The sequence below is a fragment of the Tympanuchus pallidicinctus genome, unplaced genomic scaffold, assembly GCF_026119805.1.
Source record: "Tympanuchus pallidicinctus isolate F22 unplaced genomic scaffold, pur_lepc_1.0 scaffold1, whole genome shotgun sequence".
Classification (NCBI taxonomy): Eukaryota; Metazoa; Chordata; class Aves; order Galliformes; family Phasianidae; genus Tympanuchus; species Tympanuchus pallidicinctus.
The window spans coordinates 31,277,319-31,297,168 of NW_026294618.1; the positions used below are offsets into that span (position 1 = coordinate 31,277,319).

Genomic DNA, 19,850 nt, shown 5'->3' on the forward strand with positions numbered 1-19,850 from the left:
TTTTTTTTCTTTTCAGAAAAGCCATTGTTTCCACAGAAATCTTGATTCAAAGCATCCTGAAATCATAATAATCCCCCTCTGTATTTTTAGTATGTTTTAAATCAGGCTCATAGGGAGCATATCAGAGAAGCATTTAAAAATCTGCCACTCTAGTAAAGAATGATGACCTTCATGTAATTATCTGGAATGCCTCTGATATACTTCACTGCTTACAATTCCAATTTATATACATGCACCATGCAGTGAATGACATGACTAGCAATGTCACTACCAAACCCACTTTCATCCCCCTTCCCTGCATCAGTAACGCAATATAAAAAGTCAAAACTTTTTGTTAAAGATGATCTCCACGTACAAATTTTACTCAACTCTTTTAATAAAAGCATTTTGTTAAAAAACAACTTACTAATGATCGGAATTTTATGTAGAAAATTCAGAAGTTACAAAAAATGGCATTATATAATAAATATAACCTGAAAATATTGGACAACCTGGACAAGTTTGTTATTAAAATCTCCAGAAAAGCTATGCAGAAAAGAGATCAGCTGCTCCTGAGTTCGTTGTATTTCTGCCGAGGTTCTTCTGAGATAACACAATTACAGTGTAGAGAATTGTCTTTCTACCTGAGGCTTTGTGCAAGTTAAGACTCTTCTATCAATTTCATGACACTGACGTTACATACACCTTTTCCTGATACAGCTTAAAGGCTGTATGAATGCCTGGGGAAGCAAATTGAAGCTCAAAAGAAATCAACCAAACTAAAAGCAGTGTATGGTGAACAGCCTACAGGTAACAAAACACTTCCTACACTGGCTAGCCAGAGATGCACATCTCCTAGCTGCCCTGAATGCCAGCACTCCCACTTAAAAGCCTGTTGCTTTCCCAGCCAGCTAACTGTCATAAATAATTCTCTTTTGTGAGAAGTATGGTTTTACTGATCTATTACAGATGACACATAAATCTCAATAATCAAGAGAGTGATAGCAAGAGAAAGACTGTGTGCAAAAGCCAGCAAGAGAGCACTAAGTGTCTATGAGTGCATGCAGGTGAAGGGTGTGCATGAGTGTAAGCCTTTGTAACACCTTTCCTTCCTACAGCATCCCTACAAGCACTGCACTGACAAGCCTCTGGCACCCGAGCCACAGCAGCACAAGTCAGATGGTGCCATGTGGCAACAGGGATCATTAATCTGGAGCACAGGTAGGGCCAAGAGCATCATCTCTGACTTAAGTGGCAAGCTAGTAGCTATCTCACCGATCAGCAAGTCCCTCAGGACAACTTCACTGTCTTACTGCCAAAATAGTGACTGTCAGATCTCCAAGGCCTGTATTTAGATGTTACTTTTTAAAACAAATTTCCTGTGTGTATGTTAGGCTGTTCTATCAGAGCACATCTTTCCTCTATACAAATACATCCATATAAGTAAATTACTCCTTCATAAGGCTTTACATCTGAAATATCTCAAATCTGTATCTAATAAATATTATGTGAAAATATTTATTCAGTGTTTACATATGAAAAATATAAAATATGATCATTGTAAGACTACTTCTTCAATTTCATCTTCTAAAGAACCCAGGGTTTTAAAAGCTGGCTTGCTTCCAGCGTGTTGCAGACGGTGTCTGTTTAGGTTTCTTCCTTCACTGAAAAGATCGTTGTCTTCTTTTACTTTGATTTTACTGTTTTTATCAAGAAGAGTATTGCTTGATTCCCAATCTATGTCAAAAGGTGTCATATCTTTACTTTTAGGGAGGAGGATGGCACTGGCACTACTTCCAAAGAGCTGTTCCATTAAATTGGACTTCTTTTCTTTCTTACTATGGAAATCTGCATTTTCCTTCATGTCTTCTTCTAAAGAGTCAACTTTCTGATTAAGCCAACTTGGTCTCCCTGATACTTTTCCAAAGGAAGGTACATAACTACCAAATGTTAACTCATTACTTAAATCTACAGTCCTTAAATTTCGCTGCTTCTGCCCTTGTGCTCTTATGGCATCCTCCTGGCTCTCCTCTTGGGGAAATCCATTTGTAACCTTTCCTGGAATTTCAAAGAATTGACCATTTTTTTCTTTCTTCTCCGGGGAATCAGATTTTCTCAATGTGTTTATGAACACTGTTTGAGAAGCAAGTTTCACGTTCATTACATTTTGAGTTTCTCTATCAATTTCATTCATTTTGGCAAGCAGAAATTCACTTTTTCGCCGCTCTTCCAGCATTTCAGTACTTTCTGTCTCTATTTCAGGCTTGTGTGTTTCTGTTTCCATCTTTGCTTTATCTTCTTTATCCAATAAAAAGCTGCTTTCTTTTTTCATTTTGTCACATTCTTCTTTTTCCCATTCTGTAGGAAGTTTAAACATTAGTTACAATGTCTTAGTCTTAAGCTGCCTTTATAAGAATACTTTGAAGACAGCGCAAGCAAAAGCCATTGAGTATGCAATATGTTCTTTCATGCACAGTGTGGTATTTCCATTGTAAAAAAAAAAAAAAATTATTCAAAAACTTACAACTAAATCCACTACATTCTCTGCTGAGATACAAAGGTATGCTATTAGGCCATTTTCCACATTTTAGAATATCAGGGAAATTCATTTCTGCCAATTGCCTTCTTATTTCTTGGCTTTGAAGAAAAATTAATATAACACCACTGATTTTAATAGTTCCAACTCGCACTTTGGTTTTGTTTGTCAGCACCACAGACACTGGGATATACATATTTTACTGTAAAGGGAACCAATCCTGTAGAGCTCTCAAGTAACAAAGTCACGGATAGTCATTAGTGTTTTCCAGTTGTGCATGATTTTAAATGTTCTTTATCTGCAGCATAAGGCACTTTCACACAAGGGTCTCATGTGCCATTATACAAATACAACGAGGGCACCTGTGCTAATACCAAATGGCAATCTGCACAAATAAAAGGGGCATGGGAGGTGCAACAGTAATTAGACTACTAACATGTGCAAATGTTACATGTACAAGAAAGTTTCTAAGAATTTATCTTCTCAAAATATGCTTTGAAAATATTTTTCTAACAAGACACAATAGACATGTTAGGTCAAAGGCTGAATACAACTACTTGGCCTATTCAGCACATTGGCATTTCCTTTTGAACTCTTAATTCAAACTGCTGATTGATGTTTTCACAAAGTTCCATGCTATCTACAGTACTTCTGATCAAGCTTACAGAAATAACTCCAACAGTTCAGTTTATATGTATTTTCAATCACACTGCATTTGAAAATATCACAACAAGTAAAGTAGCTACCTTCCCATATGCAAGGTGGGGAAAATATCAGCTTATACAATAGGAAAACATGGTCAGAATCATCTTAGGCAGGTAACAGAGCAAATCCTTGGCTTGCTTAAGTTGTGCAACAAGGTGAGTGGAAGTAGGGGAATTTATGTAGGATTTAGTTAAAAGCAGCTCTAGTTTTTTAGATTTCTTCCTTGTCACCTACATTAACTGCTTCTGTTAACTATAATCATTGAAAGAGCATTTTAAACAACAGCATGTGGTTTGTCTATAAAAATCTTATAAATGTAAGCCATAAGTATGTTTTGAAAGCCAAATGGATAAAGAAAAAGCAACATTAAGATGTAAGGATGAAAACTGATATTTCTTAAATAGCCACACTAAATGATTCACACAAGTAAGAAGATAAATTACTATCTTCAATGATATGGTTGGATTGGATGATCTTGTAGGTCTTTTCCAACCTTGCTGTTTCTGTGATTCTGTGATATAAGTGAAGTAAGTATTAAAAAAAGAGGCCTTATTAAGGACAGCAGATTTGTGCTATAGACAGTAGTTTGCTACTGTTACCTTAATAACATCTAGCAAATCAGAGATAATTCAGCATTTATTTGCTATGTCATCCTTGTTTTGTAAAGCAAAATCTCTCAGACTTCAGTGTTTTTTGCTGCTCTATACTTAATCACATCTGAGTACAGGATTCAGATTACTCTATATTCCATTTTTCTTTCTGATCTCTTTGCATAAAATCACTGAAAATAATTTTCCACTGTAGTGATCTCTGCAAAATCATTTTGCTCTTCTCACACAAAAAAAAAAACAACCCAAAAAACAACAACAACAAAAAAACAACCTAGCAGTCTCACTTGCTTAGTATTCTATGTTGCATTTTCCAGCTTTCAGCTGCCTATTTTTCTTACCATCACGTAGCTTTTGAAACCTCTCCTCTGAAGTCTGCAGTTCCTGAACACATTTCAGTTTCTCTTCCTTTTCTCTGTCTTGCTCTTGTTTTAGCAGGTCTGCTTGCTCTTTCCATTCCTTGTTTTGAGGCTCTTTTTCCTGAAACAAATTGATACAATAACCAACTGATGCAGAAAAATAATCAAACAAATAATATCATACGATCTTCTATTTCATTCTGAAATTATGTTCTGTACTGCTAATCATAAAAATGAGCAAGACATCGAAGCCAAACCAACTCTGACAACTCAGGGATTTGACCTTATTATCTCAGCACCTTCAACATTCGTCTGAAGCAAAACTAACAACTGATTCTTTTCAGTATTACTCATTTCAGGAACACTGCTGCTTCAATGTCTGTCATAAAATAAAATTGTCATTCTGTTACAATAGTTTTCTTGAAAACTCAGTAATTGACCTTAATAGAAGCCAGACCACACTGCATTTTTGTTTTAGCAAACAAGCTAGTTACCACAGCCTGACTTCTTACTGAAGTGACTAGGTTGTCCATTCAGACAGTTTCACAACGGTACTTGAAGTTATGGAGTATCAAGTAACCAACAGTGAAAGAGAAAGGTTTGTTCCTGGGTTAAAAATCAGCTAATAAGTAGATATACTCACATTTAAAGGGAAATACACTTGAACTGATATTAAGTCAGCAGTAAAAAATCACTAACATAAAAGCAAGGAAGAGAAAGGCAGCCTAATCCAACAAGTGGATGCTAATCTTGAGCCTTGTGCTTATTTCTCTAAGAAAGTGTATTTTACTTTATATAGGAGTTTATTTTACTCTAAAATAAGTGAAATAGACCCAACTTTACTTAAAGCAACAACTGGATTCCACAAGCTCTGCTTGTACCTCCTGTGTGGTTATGGAACTCACACACTTAAGTGCTGGAAAACACATGCATTAAACTACATCCATAATACAGAAAAGATTCTGGGATAGAACGCATGAAGGAAGGAGCCAACCATGAAAATACTTCAGTGCATCAGATTCGTACCAGAACCTGTCTAATTTTACCTTGCAAATCTCTAATTCTAGCCTGAAATAAAAGTGTTAGGAATACTTCTAATTGTACCATGATTACAGGAAACAGTAAAAAAAAAAACCAGCAACAAAAAATCCAACCACATTCACAAAGCTGGATAAATGACAGAAGAAATACCAGTATCTGACAATAAGAGGAAGCATTAGATTTATGGGCTGTGAAATAAATTTGCAAACTACAAGAAGCCATAAGTAAGAGCAAAACAAAAAGAAAGACAAAGCAGCCAGCACTGTTACAACAGACTGCTCAAATAAGCTTTAGAAATAAAGAAAAACAAAATAAAGGCTTGAAAGCTTCAAAGAAATGGCAGTGGCAGAAAAAGAAGCAGGTAGAATTAGTGGCTATCAGTAAGATACAGAATAGGGTGAACTGTCACAAAAAAATGGCACACAATATTTCTGGAAGGGCAGAGCTTCTCTTAAAGACCAGAATGTTGTCTAAATTGTATTTTCTGTATACTTATATATTTTTCCTAAAAAGCAAGCCGTGCATTCAATAATCAGTCTGACAGGTGAATTATGGGGAGCAAGCCTCAAATATTTTCTTTTAAATGGAACTCACTATTCTGGAAAGAATCCTCTCTTTCTTATCTACTGCATCATCACAGACAAATTCTGATTCTGGAGGAAGTTCTACAGATGAGAAGCATCCATTGGTCTGCACTCCTTTCGTGAGCTGTGCTCCTTTTTTGATATTTTGGTTGCTGGCTGTAGAAAATAAAAACAAAACATATCTGCACTTTAAAATATCCCACTGTGTAACTACCCTGATTATGAAGTATTTGCAAGTATGGAAGTGGAAAGTTTTGACAAATTTCATATAACTGTTTCCAGCCTCTGTTACATGCTAAATAAAATAATAATTAACAAAAAAAAAAAAAAAAAAAAAAAAAAAAAAAACACACACAAAAAAACCCCACCTACATGTAAAAAAAAAGAAAAAAAATCTACAAGAAAAAAAAAATAAAGCTATTTATAAAATCACAGCATATTGAATTAAAAAAATTAGCCACAAAATATCTATTTTCATCTTCTTGCTTGTCACTGAATTCAATGAATTCATACTCAGAGAAGTAAACTCATTAAGTTAAAATATACCTGTTCGTATCTTAAAAGCACATAAACTTATTTCTATTAAATAACATATTTTAATACCTGAACTCAAAAATGGATTAATAGTAGAATATCTACACTGAAACTAGATAGATAGATAAATACTAAAGTGCTCGAAATGTTGGCACTAGCTATTTAAAACAGTGCCAGAAATTCCTTCTTCTGACAGATTCCACTGATCCACCAAAGACTGTCTGATACACACACACACACACACACACACACACACACACACAGATGTATACTGATGCTTGTAGCATAAGGCTCACGGCTGCCTTGTCGCTCCAGAAGAAAATCACCACAGTGATGCTTTTGGAAGATGATGCTGTGGGACATATGTATTCTGATGCAAAATGTACCGCAGCCAATCTGACAACATTAATTTGAAGTGGGGAAAATTATAAATAAAAAGCGTTCCCAAAATACAGCAGTGACATTTTGTATTTTCAGCCTGCAGTTCACTGTCATGCAGACACCTACGATCTACTAGAAATTTTACTGAACAATCTTCTGGTCCTCCTTCACATATGCAATACAAAACATTAACGCCACGGAGGAAATTTGAGGTTCTGGTTCTGCTACAGTTACAGGAAAGTCATCCCGTGCCCTTCTTTTGTAATGACTGCTGTGTAGAAAGCAGTGCAAAAAAGTTAAGACGAAAAGTCAGACGAGCAGTGCTAGGGTCAGCACGATACACACACCCGCTAAAGTCGAACGTCAAAGTAGCGGTACTACATTTTTGCCTTTTCTACTTTCTTTGTTACCTTTCTTTCTTTGAATAACATCCATCCCTTTCCTCGGTGATACCTTCAGCATGCGATTAGCATATATATTTTTGGCATCAAGTTCTCTTTCTTTTTCCTGTTAAGGAAAGAGATGTAGCAGGAGTTAGTAATGTTTCACTCACTGGCAGTAAATTAAAATAAAAAATACACATTGCAAATGGAATTTAAGGAAGTAAGGGCATCAACAGTTCTGCCCAATTTTCAAGCAGAACAATCACGTTACTAACTTCTCTTATGCTCAAAAATTCAAACAGAACTCTACTCCTCAATCTCATTAGCAAAATGCTCTGGAAAAAAAAAATGTTAGAGCTCTGCAGCAAAAATTAAAGTAAATGCCAGTGCTTCCATAAACTTGAAAAAGGGTTGTGATGTACATATAGACTGCACAAGAAAAATTTCTGTATTTTAGAGTTAAACATTTCAAGGTTACTTGTCACAGGCTGTGTTAATACCATGGAGCAGTGTCTCACGATATCATACAGTAAAAAGCATATTCTCCTTGTTATATTTATTAGCTAAAATACAGAAATGAATTACCAGCAAATTACCAGAAGCCATCTGACAATGAAAATATTTTCAGAACATCAAACTCTCCACTAACAAATCGTGCTTAAAACATTCACTGTTAACAAGCAGATTTTTGGATCACTAGCGCTCCGTGCTCAACAACTGGTCAGGCAACAAACTGCTGCATCTTCATTATATAAGAAAGTTTCAAACATGGTGTTTCCTTACAAAGGCATTTTCTTTGTAAAGGCAAATTGATATTTGAGTAGAATGCAGTGCTTTCTGAGTCACAATTTTACAGCAAAATTCAGAATTTTGGCAACCGAACTGAAAGCGAAATAAAACTGCACAAATTTAGTAATGTATGGAGATCTCACAACTAATCTGTACACAAGCCTGCTCAAATCCAAGTACATGACATGGTGCATGGTAACATAAATGGCTGTACACAGCTGCGGATCTGGTTTAAAACAAGTCTAACTTTCAGTAAATCTTGGAGTTTAATAACCATTCTTGGCTATGTACTTGATCTTACTTTTCTTAACTAGTGCTAACAGTAATAGTAACATGGAAACACTGCAGCTCAAAATTGGCTGAAGGGTCAGAGCATAGAATTTTTCAATTTGAAACAGGAAAAGAACTCCCCTGATATAATCAAGTACATTATCAGAAAGTGCATCCACCGCTAAAGTATGTAAACTTGATGACAGGTACTTCCAAAGATAAAACACCAGAACATAGGTACCAGCTTGCACCGCTTCACAACTTACCTTCAGCTTCTGATTCAGTTGAAGAAGCTCTTCTTGAAGAGCTCTATTTTTGTCTTGAGCTTCAAGCACCTTTTTTTTCTTCAATTGTAATTCTCGCTGAAAACTGCTACCACTTAGTTCCAGATTTTTCTCCAGATCCTTCAATTAAAACAACAAAATAATACTTTTTAATAACCAAGAATAGTCAACAGTCAATGTGGTTAAAAAAATAACAATAAACAAACATCTTGGATTCAAAGCTCAACTCTGCCACTACTATAACACCAAATACATTCAAACCCTAATCCTAATGCTTATGGAGGCAGACACAAGTGCTGTGTCTGCACTTGCAGGTGCTGCTGCTCATCTTTCTGGAGTAGTGAGAGGCAATCTGGGGACATAACAGTACCCACTAGCCAAGGTTCTTGAAACAGGCAGAGAACACACCTGTATACCTCTAGTAAAATCTTGACCTGATCGTTTAGAAATGAGACACCTCCTGAAGAGGAAGACAACAGGAAATAATTAAAATCTACTTGAAAGAAACTTGTGATTGTTGTTTTGTTTGCATACCCTCAGCTCTCAACAGCTGTTTTAAGTGAACCTGTGATGATGAGAAGGAAAAAAGCAGACAAGAAGATTCTCCCTTGAAGGGCACAACTTATTTTCATATATTCTATTACTACTACAAATACTGAGATACCCAATCATGAAACTCCAGGTGCCAGATGGTGACACTACAGGGTGGTATGAGAAGTGTAGCCATTTCTATTGCAGGGATATTCCTATTATTTTGGAGTTTATTTCATGAAAGCTTACTTTCCAGTTTAACCCTTCAGATTTTTATCACCATATCACCATAATATAACTTACAATATACCATATTATAACTTACAATTACAATTACTGACACTTACAATTATGATGAATGTAATTTCAGCTAAACATGGTACTGCATATAACTACCAAACATTGCTAATACAGTATTTTTTTAAAATAAGATGAGTTTTTAAAATGTACCTTTAAATATTTTTGCAAATAAAACTAAAACATATTGGAGCTTATTTTGCTATCTAAAAAAAGCTTTCTTCAGCTCAGCTCTCAGATGTACAGAATTGGGGACCAAAAACAAACCCACTACATGAATGAAATCCCTAAGATTCAAGAATACATATACATATTCTTTAAAAATATATACATGTATCTTATTTATATTTTTTATTATATATATACACTTTTTAAAAAAAAAGAATTGGAGTACTTGGTTCTCTGAATATCCTGTACATGTTTAAGAAATGCTTCCTCTTCAGAAGGAATTAGACTGCATAAAGTTACATTATGGTTGCTTGCATTTTTGAAACATCATTTCTACTTCTAGAAACATTGAAAAGCACAACTCCACTGCATTGACACCCACACGTAACATTTAATTTGTAAACAGCAATTTGAATGCATGACTACTGAGTATACAACTACATAATCCCTTCAGGAATCATTTTTGCTCATAAATAGCATCAAGTAAGAGAAAGATTTTTCTACTTGCTCCACCACAATGGAAAAAACAAAAACAAAACCCAAGAAAACCAGAAGCCAAACTAATACATAAAAGTCACTTAAGAAATACCTGAGCAAATATTTCAAAAGCTCATCTCACCTTAATTCTTTTTTCACTCTCCTCTAGTCTGCTCTCTGCATAGGCTAGTTTCTTAGCCAGGTCATCTCTTTCAGCAAGGTGCTTATCTGCAGACAGCTTTTTCAGTTTCTGCAAGACAGTTTTTGTTCGGTACAGTTCATCTTCTGAATCTTTTAGCCTTCTCTCAGTGGCACGTTCCCTCTCTTGAGATTTTCGTAGGCGCTCCCTTAATATTCTAATCTCATTGTTGTGTTGAGCAATGAGCTGAGAAATTTCATTCTCTGTATCTTCAAACTTATTCAAGGCTTTCTCCTGCCTGTGCTGAAGCCTCTTCAGTGCCCTGTTTTCCTTCTGCAGCTCATCTAGTTTGATATGGAGTTCGGTCAGTTCATTTCGGAGCTCATTGATTTTCAGCAGCCTAGCAGAAAGGACTCTCTTTGTAACAAGATCTATCTCTTTCGCAGGAGAATCCCTAGTGAGGCTTTGAGAACGGAAACCCCACCGTGTCCCTCTTTTGCTCGGTGCATATTTGGAACCCAACTTCTTTGTGGCTAAGAGGAACAATAAAAAGCACGTTTGTTACAAGACAATGCAATTTGTGGATTCAGACATCCTTCTTGGAATGAAGTTCCGCCTGAAACTATCCTATAATACTTAGCAGAGACTGCAGCCTTCACATCAGAAAATAAAAAGCATACACGTAACAGCATTATGCTTCTTTCCATAGATGTAGAAAAAGGATATTATGTCTGTGACTTACTGAAAGAGGCAATACCTGCAGACATCAACATGGAAGTATAGCAAAGTAATCATCTATAAATTGTATCAGAAATAACAGACATTTTATTAATATTTGATTACGTTTATTAGCTTGCTTAAGATAGAAATACTGTACTCTTATGCATGCAGTACTATCAAGGGCTTTTAAAATTGCAACAATTAGCTGAGAGCCAGCTAGTTATGTATTATGCAAGATGTAATTTTCTCAGACAAATCCAGTGTTTTCAAATCCATGCTGACAGATAAAACTGCAATTTTAAAGGGTCAAAAAAGCCTACAAAGCAAAATCATAAATGCTACGAAAATTCAGTTATCCCTTGAATAACTTATTCCTGTATCACAAGTTATTTTCCACAGAGTACCCTTATTTGATTACTAGTATCCATCACTTACATTTTTATTTGCTGTTATTTTATTACCATCACTGCAGATAAAAACTAAGCATCGGTGTTTCTATCTTATTTGCATGTCAGGCAATGCTGAGAAGAATAAAGCACATTACACACCAAAAACACATCTTAAAACAACTGGACAGACAGACAGCTTAGTGGGAGAAATATTCTGAGCACCAGTTTATGCAATATAGAGACTTGAAAACCGGTATATAGAGATAATGCAGTTATGCACACACACACGGTGGGTATGACAGCAAATCTTTCCTTCCCTTTAATGCTCACCATGCTTCTATTCTACAGACAACGTTTTTCAGCAAAAATAACAACTTTAAAGAAAACAGGAAAGAAAAAGTTTTCTTTCCCCCCCTACACGACTAATACTTATGTAGCATTCAGGTATGATAAGATTAACTAATACAGGTACTGCAGGAATCACATCTTTCCTTCTGAGAAGGAAGCACACTCCCACGAACCTCACAGTCTAGCCTTTAAACCCCTACACGAATTTCTCCAGATTAAGAGCAGAACAGAAAATTCCAATACCAAGTCTGCAGTTTCAACCACAAAATTAAGCTGGGGAAGAGTGCATTTCAAGAACAACACTACATCCACCATGCCTTCATGTAATAGTTGTATTCAATTTTAGCTGCACCGAAGACCAACTCATTTCTTTGCCCACTCCAAACCAAACAACTGTGGAACTGCAGTTTTTGTTTCTCAGGCACCCAACCTACAACTGCAATGCCACTTCTGAACATAGAGAAGTTCAACAAAATGCCAGGATCTGAAGTGATTCTCCCTGGAAAAATTTGCTATGAAGGATTTGCCAATGAAAAAGACTGCTAAAGAAAGGCAAGATACGCTTTCACTTCACCAGAAGACGCATGCAACTATTTAGAACAACCTGTCAAAAAGTGGCAGAGAAGCTTCATAACCCTACTTCAGCCTGAAGCTGGACAAATCATTCTCTTGTTTTTTGCAGGGATGTTTGCTTTCCCCACAGTCTCAATCAACAAATCAGCTCATGTACAGCAGCTCATGAGGTGTGTGTGAGGGAACTCAGAATGCAGCTGTATTTTACCCCTCAAAAAAGGTCTATAAAAACACTCCTGAATTTCTACTCCACAGGCACCTAGACTTCCACCAAACATTTTTTTCTGTCTTGAAACTTTGCTGATTGTTTTTTTGGTTTGTTTTGTAATGACACCATATTACAGGAAAGCTCAGACAAGTACACAACAGAAGGATCTTCTTTTTTTATACACTGTGTAGTATTGCCTTGTCTTGGGTCTTCTTGGGCTTGTTCAGCCTGGAGAAAAGAAGGCTGCAGAGTGACCTGACTGCTGCCTTTCAGCACCTAAAGGGAGCCTACAAACAGGAGGGGAGTCAACTCTTTGAAAGGGTTGATAACTGCAGGACAAGGGGAAATGGTTTTAAGTTGAGGGAGGGGAGATTCAGGTTGAATGTCAGGGGAAAATTCTTTACTATGAGAGTGGTAAGGTGCTGGAACAGGCTGCCCAGAGAGCTTGTGGATGCTCTGTCTCTGGAGGTGTTCAAGGCCAGATTGGATGGGGCCCTGGGCAGCCTGGTCTAGTATTAAATGGGGAGGTTGGTGGCCCTGCATGTGGCAGGGGGGTTGGAGATTCATGATCCTTGAGGTCCCTTCCAACCCTGGCCATTCTGAGATTCCTGTCAAAGATTCAAATAGAACAACAGCAAGATGCAACCAAAGGCTAGTTCAAGAGGTGCACTTTCCTGTCAAAAGAAGCATGAATAATTCTGAAAGCCCTCCCAAAATATCTCCTTTTACAGCAGTTGGTTAATTTCATTTTTCAACTGAACAGTTAAGAGCCTACCTGCCACCTGCAGTATAATTCACACAAATGTTATTAGCAGATTCTTAGAACAGTACATTCACCACTTTTATTCCAACTTTCAAAGACTCTTTGGAGCAGTTACAAAGAACAGTTTCTATGTGCACCTACCTTGGTAGTGCACAAGACTGTCTGAAGCTCTTGTTTTGTGATCACGCTTTTCATGGCTTGTCGATGGATAGCTTAGAGTAGGCGACCGGTCAGATGAATGGGATGCATTATCTTCATCTGAATAATAAGAGTCACTATTTCTGTCCTCATCCGATCTTCTGTCTTGCTCAGAATCTGGGCTCCTTACCCTTTCTCCCATCTTTTAGATTTAGCAGCTTCCAGATTCTTCTCAAAGACTGTTCATTTTGACACAAAGGACCTTTTAATATTCACAGCAGCAGAAGCTGGATTTATTCTTTGTGTTTATCATCTTCATCTCCAAAGCATGAGATCTTTGTAGTTCAGCTCAGCAAAGAGAAGTTATCATTTCAAATGCATTTTTCTGTAACAACAGAGAGAGAGAAAAAAAAAAAAAAAGAGAATGGTTTTGCTGTTAAGAAAGGTAGAAGAACTGTAAAATTACTCAGAATTCCTATAACCTTATGATGAATAGCTACATTAGCCTTATTATTTATATTAAATGGGACAGATGTCACTCTAGGAATGGAGTTAGTACCACACTCAACAGTATGAGGCAATTCACTGCCTAAAGATTATCAGAAAATTACTATAGCTGAATCTAGAATAAGAAATTATTTCCAGACCAGAAAGCAGATAAGCCTCTGGAAAATAAGGCAAGTGAAAGCCTGAAGCTATTCAGGAAGCTAACATAAACATGCTGAAAAACTTTCTAACCCAAGAAATTGACAACTTATTCCTATGACTAGAACTGAAATGGTATTTGCAGATTTAGACTAAGCATTCCATATCTCAACTTCTCACACTCTGATGATATTAAATGAAATGGTTGATTTAAAAATAAAAAATAAAAAAAAAATTGATCCGAAGCTTGCTCTATCCTTAATGACCACTGAGATCCTACCTGTGTTAGTGTGCTCCTTGCCTTGGGAAGTACTCTTGTATGCTTCCAGAACTGGTAAAAGCACATAAATTTGTGTCACATGCTTTACATGTTAATGCATGTACAGTCTTTTAATGTTTATTTTTAAAGTAACTGATAGAGAGTCCACCCTGCTGGTATATGGTAAGCATTACTTGTTTTACACCTAGTATATGGTAAACATTACCAGGTGTAAAAAGGGAATGACTGCTTCTGCAGATTGCCTTTTGATGTAAACTGAAAAGTCTAATCTCTATGTAAAAATCACCTTTTGCATTTTTCAGACACTGAGAACATTGAAGGAAATACATTGAAAGCTTTCCTTGCCTTTCTCACTCAAAACTGAATCTTCTCATCTGTGCATGACGTATTGGACTGACTAAACTCAGCCTCCTGTACCTTCCACCTCTCTTCCCACAGTTAAGTTTATTTCTCCACCTATTTCCCATCTTTCCAAACTCAAGATATCAAGCCTCTAATGGGCGAATAAACAGTACACACACCAGAGCCCAGCACTCCTGCCTGTAGAATGACATAACCATTTAGAAACAAGATAGGAGCTCAAGTAAACTACACACAAAAAAACTGAGCTGCTCTCAATCAGATCTCTTCTGCACTGCAGGGCATATGACATACCTGTAAATGAGCTGCAAAATTTTCACCATATTATGTCACTTTACTATCCCTTCTGTTCCCCTCTATATGTGAAGAACTGCATAGCCAAGCAGAACAGAAACATCAGCTGCCAAGACAGTTTTCATCACAAATTCAAGCTTTCCAGCCCACTACACTGTTAGCACATACAGCTCTGCCTCCAGTGACAAAGATGGATTTGCCCTCATAATCTATATGGCAGGAATTAGAGAAATAAATATTCCAACAGATTTCTAAACTGAGAAGCTGCTGGGAAATTATTACTGAATTATTACTGAATTATTCGGAAGAGACTGTTTTTCTTTACTTGGGGAGTAACTTCCTAATATAATGCTCTTTGAAGACCTAAGTATTTTTAAAGAGGTCAAAATAAATCAGATGCCTGAAACTTATGTCAGAGAGTATTCTGATGAAAACAGAAAGAAGATGAGCAATGCTTGAGATCACTTGCCCTAGAGATTCCTTAACGTGTGCTGGAAGGAGTCAGCTGTAGTGAACACGTGAATGATCAGCAATGACTATTTTCTTTTACCTTGAATCTGCGAAGCTATCAAAGATATTTCAGAAGTGTACACCTAACTATAATTGTATTTCCTCCTTTGTGAAGGTAACAAAGATTTCACAAGCATTAATGAGTGTAAGACTAAGATCACGTAAGACGTTTGAACTTATGAGAACACAACCATACTCCCAAGCAGCTCTGCTCCTCAATCCTGGTCTCACAGAATTTGTTACCTCACCCCTTGATTCCAAACTGAAACACAGACACAGCTTTGGCAACATCCTGTTCTTTACAGGATACACAGGTAAGACTGCTTTATGTCTGCCTCCACAAGATAGAATCCCGGGTGATAAAGATAGAAAATAAGATATATGCCAATGTTAGAATAGTAAAATAACACAAAATACAAAGATAATGCTCTACAGGGCTGTAACAGGCATCAAACTACTTCAGACATCCTGACTGTAACGACATAAAAACTGTAATTGTGTATGCAGCCTATAGCAAACATGGCGTTGTCACTGTTTGCAAGAAGCCACAGGCTTTATTTTCAGCTATCAGAATGGGGCCACAGGACTTGTCAGACAATGTCTGGACTCATCTTGGATGCCTGAAGCTTTATTTGTTTAGCTGCAAGAAAATTAGCTAACCATCACGGAACTTATCTAACTAGTTTTTGCTTAGCTTTGTACAGCTGTGTACTCTAACACCTACAATTTGATTTATAACCAACAGATAGCAATAAGCAGTAGTTATTGTGTGCAGAGCAAACAGTCTGTGAGCCTTGGAAAAATAGAGCATGGAGGCTCACAGGCATAGGATGACTGTAGGGGCCTTAAAGTACACAGGGCAACAGGGGGGCCCTGCACTATAATAGCTAACCAGTGGTCAATTAATTATTGCTCACCAGGTGATACAGCCACGGGAGATGGGTAAAATCAGTTCTATAAGTAATGACACAGAACAAAGGACAAGTTCTCAACATGTGTAAAATGCACCGTATGTATAAATTCAGTGATGACAGAGCCATCATGTGCTGGGGAAAGAATAAGGTGTGCAGTGTGTTAACAAGCATAAAAGCAATCCCAAGTGGACACATGACAAGGAAGAAAAACCATCAGCACACTTTCCCTCCTTCCAAGAGAGGTGGGATGCTGACCTCCCCTCCCCCCCCCCAGCCCAGACAAAGCCCTTCAGGTCCCAGGGGAAGAGTCAGTCGGTGAAGAAAGTCTGGTGTCAGAGGTTTTGTACCTCTATCACTGTAACTGTGCACAACCTGAACTGTGTTAATAACTGGACTAGTACTAAGCCTTTGATTAGGCCATTAAGATTTTAATTAGATTAACAACCAGTTCTCAGCTCTAGGTCTAACACATGTTCCCTTTTTTGCTCACAGCAATAGGCTGAACGAAACAATCTGGTAGGAAGTCAAGCAGCACAGTCTGCCCTGGAGTGATGAGCTGGGCACCCTGGTGCCAAAGGCACCACATCCACAGCTGTTAACATCAGCACACCTAACCTCTGTAGCAGTAGTAACTTCTCTGTTGGGCATCTATCTTCAATGGTGTGTGCCTAGCCAAGGTATGCCTTACTTTTGTCTGCCATTAGGACACTGGAGAATAGAAAGGAATCTCTGTGCATGATTATTTTTTTCTTGAGAAGAAAGCATATATAAACCAAAACAAGTGGTACTGCATTTTGGGAAAAATGTAAGTGTCTGCGATTCAATTATCTAGATGTCTAATTATATATATAAAACAAGAACATTCACTTTCACTTACTAACTTAAAGATGATCAGTCAGTAATTTTATAGCCCCACAAGTACTCACTGAGTAGGCAATAACCTTTTGGAAGAATGCCTTTCACAGCGGTATTTAAAACAGAAAAATAGTATTGTGAAATAACGTGTAAAAATTTATCCCCTTCTGTACTGGATGCTCCCTCTCAAGAATATTTTCACAGAATACAAAATCATAGAATTGTTTTCGTTGGAAGGGACCCTTAAAGACTATGTGGTCCAACTGCCCTGCAATGAACAGACACTTACAGCTCCATCAGGTTGCTCAGAGCCTCATCAAGCCTGTCCCTGAGTGTCTTCAAGGATGGGGCATCCACCTCTCCTAGCAACCTGTGTCAGGCATTACTTTGATATATAGCGAAGAACACTAATTTCTGAAGCTCTCTGGAGTTTCTCTGGAAAATGGGGAAAAAAAAATAATCATCAGACTGAAAATAAATTGGAACAGTGTAACCAATGGAAACTCCCTTGAGGAATCCCCAAAAATACTTCCAAAGCTTCAATTCATTTTCACTTTTATAAATTGATAATATCATCACATTTTCCATACAAAACAGGAAACCTCAATCTGTCAAGCTTTGCCAGATGCCATTTGCCACTAAATTTACAATGCAATTTGATTAACATTAAAAAAAAAAAAAACGCAGATTTTATCTTCAGAGCAAATGAATCACTAGAATAGGCATTTGGATTTTAATTTAGTTGGTTTAAGGATTACTCAATTAAGAAATTATTTGGTTCATTGACTTTTCAACTGTTACCAGCTAGGTTGAGTTATTATAAAAATAACCAAAACTTGCTTGAGTTAAATCCATGAAGACATTGGTTTTGTCCCAGTACATCTAATGATGCAAGGAGGGAAATGTTGTGAGTTACTGGGGAAAAAAAAAGCCTTAAACAATAAAAGGAACACAGCAACAAATCAAAGCAGAACACCCTGTCAAAGAGAGCAGAAACCCCACACACACTTTTAGAAGCGGAACGCATCGGGATCAGACCAACATAGAATCCATGAGGTAAGTCTAGGACTTGCACAACTTCAGAAAGCTCTGTTCCCAGAATTTCACGCTTGTTTGTTTCAGCAACGATCTGTTGCTACTGATTACATATTTTGCCTTGAAACACATAGTGGAAAGAAAAAGAGAGAGCCCAACCCAAACGCCTCGGCACGCAGTCGGGCTGCGGGTCACTGCGGAGCAATGGACAGGGAAGCACTGCACAAGGCACAGCACAACTCCAGGGATGGCACGGGGCTGCCTGCCATCGCTCATAAGCACGCAGAAAGCAGGTTACGGGGAAAAATAAATAGAAGAGAGAAAGAGAGAGAGAGAACGACTCGGAAGTTCTTCCTGCCTTTACCGCACACGCGGGGCCCGGCTCCGCAGCGCAACGGCCCTCAGCCTCAGCGCCGTCCTGACGGCACACAGCGCAGGCGTTGACCCGTGGCGGCACGGAAGAAAGCAAGAAAGCAGCGTCCGCACAGAAACGCCCACCTGAGTGACCGGAATGCCGAACGTCCGAGCGAATCGCCGCCAAACAAGGCGGCCTCCCTGCTCCTCCCCCAACGCCGCAGCTCTGCCAGAGCCCGTTAAGGAACGCACCGAGCGTTACCTCAGGCCAACGCTTTCCAGTGGCGGCTCCTCATGCCGCGGGGGAGCGCTGCCATCTCCCGCCCTCCTTGGCTGCTGCTACTGCTCGGCCGCCCCCGCTTATCCAGCTCGGGCCCGCGGCCTCGAGGGCTCGGCCCTCCTCTCAACCCGGCCCTGCTCTCCCTCACCTGCAGGCCGGGCCCACCGCCCTGGGCCCCGCTCCCCCGCAGGGCCCGGCCTGTGTAGCGGACGCGGCGCCGTTGCCACGCTACGCTTAAAGGAGCCTCGGCGACTCTTGGGGGCTATTGACAGCGGCTGCCCCAGCAACGGGGCGCGAAGGGAGGCGGCCTCTCCTTGTCAGCTATTGGCTGTCCGTGCTGTCAGTTTAACGGCTCTGGCCCCTGGTTGGTGTTAGTGGAAATCGACTGCTGCTCCTATTGGATTGAAGCTAAATTTCGGCTGCTTGAGTGGCTTAGCCACTGCAAGGGGGGCGGGACGAGGGCTGGGCGTCGCGGGTAGCGCCGTATGCGTCGATTCCGTCCTGCGGTGCCATAGCGGCGCCTGAAGGCGGCGGGAGCCCCGCGAGCCCCGCGTCGGGCCCGAGACCCTGCCCCTGCCCCTGCGCCGCCATCTTGTTTGGTGGGGGGAGGTCCTGTTATGGAGGGAGGCGTGGAGTGCAGGGTCAGGAGGTGGTGCTGGCGGCTCCTGAGGAGAGGGGTGCTGTGCCGGGTCTCGTCGCTGTCCGCCTGCGGCTTGCTGGTGTCATTCTGAGCTGCTTTGAGATGACCTTTAACAGTGAATGTACGCAATCAGTCTCCTTACTGGGGAAAGAGAAACAAATAGCAGACCTTACCTCATTTAACTTAATGATGGCATCTGTTACGGTAACCCAGCGATGAAAATGGGATAAGAATCCAGATAGAATAAAATAGAACATTTTGCATGAAGGTTGTAGGAAAAAAAAAAAAAAAAGATTGTGGATGAATGAAAAAGATTCTCAAAACTGACTTACTCATGTTGATTGTACACAAGAACTCTTAATATGCACTGCTGCATTTCTTGAAAATGCAGCTTAATGAACGGGCAGGGATGCAGCTGGTAACATATTGGGAGAAAGTCCAGTAAAAGAGATGGAGACATGTTTGCAAAAGCACCAAAG

At 38.9% G+C, this 19,850-nt stretch overlaps 1 protein-coding gene across 3 annotated transcripts; it reads right to left on the reverse strand.

The window, feature by feature from the left end:
* Nucleotides 1–358: 358 nt before the first annotated feature.
* Nucleotides 359–19,018, reverse strand: LCA5 (lebercilin LCA5). Of its 3 annotated transcripts, none has more exons than XM_052696589.1 (8): nucleotides 18,880–19,018; nucleotides 13,208–13,589; nucleotides 10,069–10,598; nucleotides 8,436–8,573; nucleotides 7,138–7,234; nucleotides 5,823–5,968; nucleotides 4,170–4,308; nucleotides 359–2,337 (listed from the first exon to the last, which is right to left on the reverse strand). In XM_052696589.1, the coding sequence occupies exons 2-8, from the start codon at nucleotides 13,404–13,406 to the stop codon at nucleotides 1,535–1,537; spliced, it is 2,052 nt and encodes a 683-aa protein (XP_052552549.1). In that variant the 5' UTR covers nucleotides 13,407–13,589; nucleotides 18,880–19,018; the 3' UTR covers nucleotides 359–1,534. The 3 variants fall into 3 exon arrangements, with proteins under 3 accessions (XP_052552549.1, XP_052552538.1, XP_052552559.1); XM_052696578.1 differs by lacking the exon at nucleotides 18,880–19,018 and adding an exon at nucleotides 18,596–18,833; XM_052696599.1 differs by lacking the exon at nucleotides 18,880–19,018 and adding an exon at nucleotides 14,130–17,317.
* Nucleotides 19,019–19,850: the final 832 nt, after the last annotated feature.

Coding starts and splice junctions, on each gene's coding strand:
- LCA5 (XM_052696589.1), bottom strand. CDS start 13,406: ATGGGAGAAAGGGTAAGGAGCCCAGATTCTGAGCAAGACAGAAGATCG. Junction 10,599..13,207: donor CAGTCTTGTGCACTACCAAG/GTAGGTGCACAT, acceptor TGTTCCTCTTAG/CCACAAAGAAGTTGGGTTCC. Junction 5,969..7,137: donor TGTTATTCAAAGAAAGAAAG/GTAACAAAGAAA, acceptor TATTTTCTACAG/CCAGCAACCAAAATATCAAA.